The sequence below is a fragment of the Elephantulus edwardii genome, unplaced genomic scaffold, assembly GCF_000299155.1.
Source record: "Elephantulus edwardii isolate Elephantulus edwardi_28Jun2011 unplaced genomic scaffold, EleEdw1.0 scaffold00471, whole genome shotgun sequence".
In the NCBI taxonomy this organism is placed as follows: domain Eukaryota; kingdom Metazoa; phylum Chordata; class Mammalia; order Macroscelidea; family Macroscelididae; genus Elephantulus; species Elephantulus edwardii.
Genome location: NW_006400221.1, coordinates 721,745 through 728,932, shown reverse-complemented (window position 1 = coordinate 728,932; position 7,188 = coordinate 721,745). Strand labels below are relative to the sequence as shown.

The window sequence follows — 7,188 nt, the reverse complement described above, 5'->3', positions numbered from 1 at the left end:
GATTGGCACAGGACAGAGTGGAGTTTAGGGCTGTTGTACATAGGGTCGCTATGAGTCGCAGGCGACTTGACGGCACATAACAACAACAACAACAAATATTATAGTTAATTTATGTACCAAAATTTTCACGAATTATTAAAATATATGCTTTGTAAACTCACTCAAATAACGATGACAAAAAGACATACAAATTGAAAAGGAAAAAGCAAAACTACTATTGTCAGGTAACATTAGTGATGTAAAATAGCGTGAAGAAGTCAATACACACATATATGTGGAAATTATAAAATGACTTCAGCAAAGTTACAAGATACAAGATCAAAACATAAAAAATGAAAAAGTTTGAAAGGAAATTAAGAAAACAATTCTACTTATAATAATATTTAAAGGAACAAAGTATGTAAGAATTAATACAACCACGGAAGTGCAGCACTTGTACTTTGAAAACTAGAAAACATTGCTGAAAAATACTAAAGAACTTAATAATTGAAAGAAGTTCATGGCACACAATATTCAATATTGTTAATATTGAAATTAAAATTCAAACTCACTTCTAACTTCACCAGGGGATCTTCATCAGATTCCTGGGGTTGTAAGTCTTACTGGGGAAGACTGTTTATTTTTCCCCCCTAAAACCACTGTTGTTGTTGTGTACTGTAAAGTCAGAGCCAACCCTTAGCTGGCCCTCAGACAGGTTTTAAAAACCAGTTAATCTCATGGGAGGAGCATATGGAGCAGCTGGTGGCCTTGAACTCTGTGCCTTTGGGATTGCAGTGTAGCTTCTTGCCACTATGCCATCAGAGTTCCTTTAAGGAGCCACTAGTGGATTTGAATTGCTAGAGATGGTTAGCCTTTCAGTTAGCAGTACAACTACCTGAGGACTACCCACTAGAGAATGGTCAACAGATTCAGGCAATCTCTATCAAAATCCTATTGGCTCTTATTGCAGAAAAAGAAAAAAACACACCACCAAACCAACCTGAAGTTAATATGGTATTGTAATAGACCCTGAATAGTCAAAACAATGTTGGAAAAGAATAAAGTTAGAGAACTCACATTTCTCAATTTCAAAACCTTATACAAAGTTGTTGTATTCTGTGGAGTTGGAACTGATTCATAGCTGACCCTCCAGTGGGTTTTCAGAGGCTGTAAATTCAGAGGCAAAGGAAGTTTGCCTAACCTTCTCCTGCAGAGCAGCTGTAGATTCAAACCATGTGGCTGGAGTGTGCAATGCAGCTTCTTATCATTAGACCATCAGAGCTCCATTATCCAAAGTTGTTGTGTGCTCTTGAAATGGGAACTGACTCAAAGCTGACCCTCCAGCAGGATTTCAGAGGCAGTGTATCACATGGGAGGAGATTATCTATTCTCCCAAGGAGCAGCTGGTGGAGTTGAACTGTGGGCCTTTGGGATTGCAGCACAGATTCTTTTCACCAGGCCACCATAGATCCCTTACAGTAATCAAATTCATTGTGATGAAGGCATAAAAATAGACATATTGGTCAATGGAGTGGAAATAAAGGTCCAAAAATAAATCTTCAAATAAAGTTTTTATCAATTATTTTTCTTCAAGGATGTGAAGGCCATTAAGTAAGAGAAATACCTCAGGCCATTAAGTAGAAGAAATACCCTCTTCACTAAGAGATTCTGGAAAAGTAGAAGAGTCATATGGAAAAAAAAATTAAGTTAGAGCCTTCCTTCACTCCAAAAAGTAAATAAAAATGTATCAAAGATTCAAAGTGAAGGGCTAGAATGATGTAGCTCTTATAGTAACACACAGAAGTAAATTTTCATGGCATTGGATTAGCAGTATTTCACCAAAATCATGAATAATAAAAGAAAAAAGTATGGAGTAAATAGACTTGATAAAATTTTAAATGATAAATAAATGTTTTGTGTATTAAAGAAAATAATCATGAGTACAAAAATATCTCAGAGAATGACAAAAGATTTATAAATCATTTATCAGGTAAGAATGCCAACTCAAACTCAGCTCATTGTCATTTAGTTGGAATTGACCCATAGCTGACCTTTAAATGGGTTTTCAGAGGCTGTAAATATCATGGGAGGGGACAGCATATCTTTTTCTCATTTGAGGAAATGGTAGATTCAAACTACCTTCCTTTGGGTTGGCAGTGCAACTCCTTCCCCACTCTTGTTGCTGTTGTGTACTAACATGTCAGATCCAATCCATAGCTGCCTCTCTAGTAGGTTTTCATAGGCAGTAAATTGCATGGGATGGCATTGTCCATCTCCAGGCCTCTGAGCTGACAATACAGTTTCTTACCACTAAGTCATCAGGGTCCCTCTTTCCTCACTAGGCAGTCAATAGTTAGACTATATGACAAATGTTCAACAACAACATTTAAAATGAGCAAGAAAGTTTTCTCTAGATAAATATATATCTCACACCAGACACAAAAAGCAACTCAAGGTGGATCACAGACCTGGAAATAAAGCCCAAAACCATAAAGCTCATCAGAAACAAACTGAGATCAAGCTTAGATGGGCTAGTCCGTAGTATAAAAAGACTTCCAACTACAGTCAGAAATGCAGTCTGGAGAGGATAAAATCGATCAATGGGACCTTTTAAAGATTAAATCCTTGTGTGCATAAAAGACATTTTCCAACAGAGTGAAAAGAAAACCTACTGACTGTGAAAAAAGCATTTGGCAATGCCGTTCTGAAATGGGTCTCATATAAAATGTTTACAGAATCCTATAGGGCCTCCACAAGAAAAAGACTGATAACACAATTTTTAAAATGGGCGAAAGACATAGAATCTTCACAGAGGAAAATATTCAAGTGGTCAACAGACACATGAAGAAATGCTCAAAATCACTGGCAATTAGTGAGATACAAATCTAAACCACAATGAAATGCCATCTCACCCCAGTAGCAGTAGCAAAGTTTAACAGGAGAGGATGTGATGAGATAGAAACTCTTGTTGGGATTGTAAAATGGTACAACCACTCAAGGAAGGCAGTTTGGCTTTTCCTCACAAAGCTGAACATAGAAATTACATATGACCCAACTATTTCACTGCTTGGTATATACCCTGAGAAAAGAACTGAGGCACAAATGGAGACTTGTACACCAATGTTCTTAGCAGCACTATTCACTATCACAAGAACACTGATGTATGAATGTACATCCACAATTGAATGGTTTTAGAAATTATTGTACATTCACGCAATAGAATACTACACTGTGCAGGAGCAATGATTTTGTAAATCACTATCTAACTTAGGCAGGACCGGAGAGCATTATGCTAGAACTAACTCAATCCCATAGGGACAAATACTGTATAAGAGCATTATTGTAGAATGTGTATGAGGATCCAGGGTGGGGAGGAGGGGAGCAGAGGGGTAAGGATGGGTGGGGGGGCAGGGAGTGGTTAATCATAAGGCCACACAATATGATGGGTGGAGGGAGGGATGGGCAAAGAAAATGGGAAAGATCTGGTGTGAAAAAAATGTATAAAAACTTTGTATGTAAGCCAGTATGAAATAAAAATGTTATTAAAATAAAAGAAATACGAATCACTAATAAACATGTGAATGGATATGCAGCATCATTAGTCATTGCTGTTATTAGGAGCCATGGAATTGGCTATTACAAAGAGTGAATCTGAGTACAACAGAATGAAACTTCTTCATCTGAACCATCCTTACAATCAACATTTGCTGTACTTGAGCCCATTGTTGCAGATCCTGTGTTATCCATCCAATTTTATTTGTGTATATCAAGGTTCTCTCAAATGGTTTAAGATATACTGTACACTAATATAGCTTAATTAATGTAATAAAGAAAAACATACTCTCGACTTGGATTGCAGCCATAGATGTAGAGTAGGATTAATGATGCATTTTTTGGGTTGGCACAATTCAGTCCACAGTACCCGCCCGAGGTTTTCATTGATCTTACCTTTTCTGCTCAGTAGAGTCTTTACATAGTCTGGGTCATAGATATTGAAGAACATTGTAAAGGGTCCTATCCAGATGGGCACAGCACATGGGTATTTTTTCACCATCTCATCATATAACGCAAGTTCTTTTTCTGGGTAAAACTTTGGAGATAAATTATAGTAAGTTAGTGGAAATATCACACCAGAAGAAACTTGCTCCTTTCAGTTGGATCATGGAGTAAATTCAGCGCTTATAGAATCTATCTACCTCCTATGGAGCAGCTGGTAGATTCAAATTGTTTGCCTTCGGTATTGCAGTTCAGCTTCTTCCAACAAAGGCACCAGATCTTTCTATGGAACCTAATTAGTGATTCACATATGGATGAAGGTATATTCTCTTCTTCTGTATGTGTCTCCGGCACCTCTGTTGCATCTTCTTGATACAAGGGACATATTGGCTGAATGTTCTTCTCACTCCAACCTGTCCTGTTACAATGCAAACTCTACAGTGTCTACTCTGTCATCAGAGCTAATGAATCTTCCTGAAGAACAAAATGGATCATGTAATTTGTTTCAACAAAATAATTTCCTAGATATTATTGACTACAGTTTAAATTTATATAATTTTACGTCCTCTAAACCCTATGTGATGAGATAGATTGATTCAGTCACTGGAGTGATGGGGATAGGTGTGTTGGAGACAGTAAGATTGGCAAGGGATAAAGCAGGGTTTAGGGTTGTTGTATATAAGGTTTCTATGAGTCGCAGGCGACTTGAGGGCACACAACAACAACAACAACCCTATGTGAGACTCAGTCCATCTTCTTTGAATAGAAGGTTATAGAGGGAGGAACAACCAAGACTTCTGTGTGATGAGAAGGAGGCTTTAATTGGCAGGGCATATTTGAAATGAACTTTAAAGGATATCTATTGTATGAAGATTTTTAACTGAAAAAATTCTGGTGAAAGATAATGTGCAGAGGCATAGAATAATGAAAAGATTTGACACATTGTGGGAGAGGAAATGAGTCAGGTGTGAAGTTGACATGCAGAGACTTGGGTGAAAGTTATGGGAATGAGAATGTTGTTGTTAAGTGTCGTCGAGTCGCAGGCGACTCATAGCGACCCTATGAAGGAGAGTCCCTGATGCTTGGGTGCCTTTCATCCTCTCTCCAAGTTCATAGGGTTTCCGGAGGCAAGCTATTATGGAAGTGGATGCCACTCCTCCTTCCACAGGAATGAGAATAGAAAGACTGGAACTACTTGAAAACGGCCTTATGGAGGAAAAAAATATCAAACTTCATTTCTTTTTTTTAAAAAAACTCCATTTCTTAAAAAATTATGACATAAGAAAATTTCAACAGATGTGATTATAACATAGTTCACTGGGTCCAGCAATAGATTCTATGTTCTGTGGAGTATTAGGAGAGTTGGTCATGAGGTCATGAGGTCAAGTAGAGATTAAAGTAAGCTTTGGGGCTACACAGATTTACAGTAATACTACAGCCCACCACTTCTCATAACCTAGAACTTTGAAGCTTCAGCTTTTCATGTGCATGATAGAGATAACTCTTTCATAAAATTGCTGTGAAAATTAACTGTAATTAAAAATTTAACATGCCTGGTGTAAGTATTTAATAACAACTTCATTCCTTCATCTTCCTCTCTCAAATATGAACTTGATATGTTATTAAGACATAGTAGAATAGGCTTCTCCTATATTTAATATTATTTTAATGCTTATGTAATCACAATGAGTCAATACTTCTTTTCTGGTTTTTCCTCACTTTCCTTTAATTTTAACTTGTCTGACATTGTTTTGTCCTATTGAATCCAGTGTATTTTCTTCCAGTTTTTAATTTAACTTTTTAATGCTGCTGTATTTTATGCTTTAAAAAGCTTATCCTATTTTTAATATGCTTATGTAATATATCTCTATCTCTATCTCTGTATCAGAACCATCAGAACCATTTTCATTATACTGCTTAGTGGTATCTCCTGTCCTTTCTAATTGTGTTGTTGTGTGCCAGAGTCATGTATGACTCACAGACACCCTATTGAACAGCAGATCTGAACCTTGTCCTATCTTGCACTATCCTCATCATCTCTGACATACTTGAGCCCATGGTCACCATCACTGTGTCTATGCTTCTCATTGAGAGTCTTCCTCTCTTTGTTGATCTTTTACCTTTCCAAGCATGAAGTCCCTTTTGAAGGTATAGCCCATCCTAATAACATGCCCAAAATATGTGAAATGAAGCTTTGCTGTCCCTTTTTCCAAGAAGCATCCTAAATTGAGGTGAATAATGTGATAGCTGGATGGCATCCCCATTTCCAGCTTGTTAAGAAACCCTGAAATCTTTGAGTATCTGTCAAATTCTTCCTGAAACACCAGCGGTCTCTGAGTGGTAAGCACTCTGGTTTTGGAAGAAGACTGTAGTTCAAGTTTCATCTTGTTATTTGACGTAAATAACATGAGAAACAAGCTACATTTCCATCTTAGGCTTCACTTATCTCATCTTTAAAACAGGAATAATTATAATTTCTTTCTATATATTGTAGGACATTTGTGAAGTAAAGATGAGACTACCTGTGGGGAAGCAAGTATATTGCAAGTGAAAGATACAACGCCTTGCAAATCTGTTGTTTTAATGTTTCCTTCCCTCTGTTCCTTAACCTTAATTAACTTACTTCCTCTTCTTACCTTTTGGTGTCCATATAACCAGTGGGCAGGAGGTCCAGGGAATAGGCTCAGGAACCTGAGCAACTTCTTTCTTCTCTGGTATAACCTGACAGTTTGTATAAGCAACAGAGATGTACCCAAGAGAAAGAGTAGATAGAAAGGTTGAGATAAGAGCTTCTCAAGGGAGGATGGCTTCATCTTTCTCAGAGGTGTTGAGTTCTGGAAAACTTGGAAGCACTGAGGTCTTCTTTTTACTCCAAGTCACTAATAAATGAATAAGAATGCCCTGGAGCAAAACTGAGCTCTTCAGAATGTTATGTCACAGAAGGAAGAAAAGAAGGGGGAAAGTGGCCTTACCTTAGCCTGAAGTGAAAAAAGTAAGCCACTGAAATGTTGGCCAGCAGTTTACTGAAGAACCAGCTTTACAGATAGGAGCTATGTGTGTGAAAGCTAATATTCATATTGAGACTTCTTTGCATTGACATCTTTCCAGAGTCTAAAAGTTCCTATCTCTTCTTAATGGCATCTTCATAAAGTCTTTTTGTTTTGTTTAGAGCTGAACTCAAGAACTTTAAACTTTGGAATTTTAAGTAATTTT

General features: G+C 37.3%; 1 protein-coding gene across 1 annotated transcript in view; it reads right to left on the bottom strand.

The window, feature by feature from the left end:
• Window positions 1–6,788, bottom strand: part of LOC102869330 (cytochrome P450 4Z1-like) — a 130,019-nt gene extending 123,231 nt beyond the window's left edge. Inside the window, exons 1-2 of the mRNA XM_006902919.1 lie at window positions 6,612–6,788; window positions 3,902–4,069 (exon numbers count right to left, since the gene is read on the bottom strand). Of these exons, the coding sequence (XP_006902981.1) occupies window positions 3,902–4,069; window positions 6,612–6,788 (345 nt within the window). The remainder of the gene's footprint in view (window positions 1–3,901; window positions 4,070–6,611) is intronic.
• Between the last annotated feature and the right edge of the window lie 400 nt (window positions 6,789–7,188).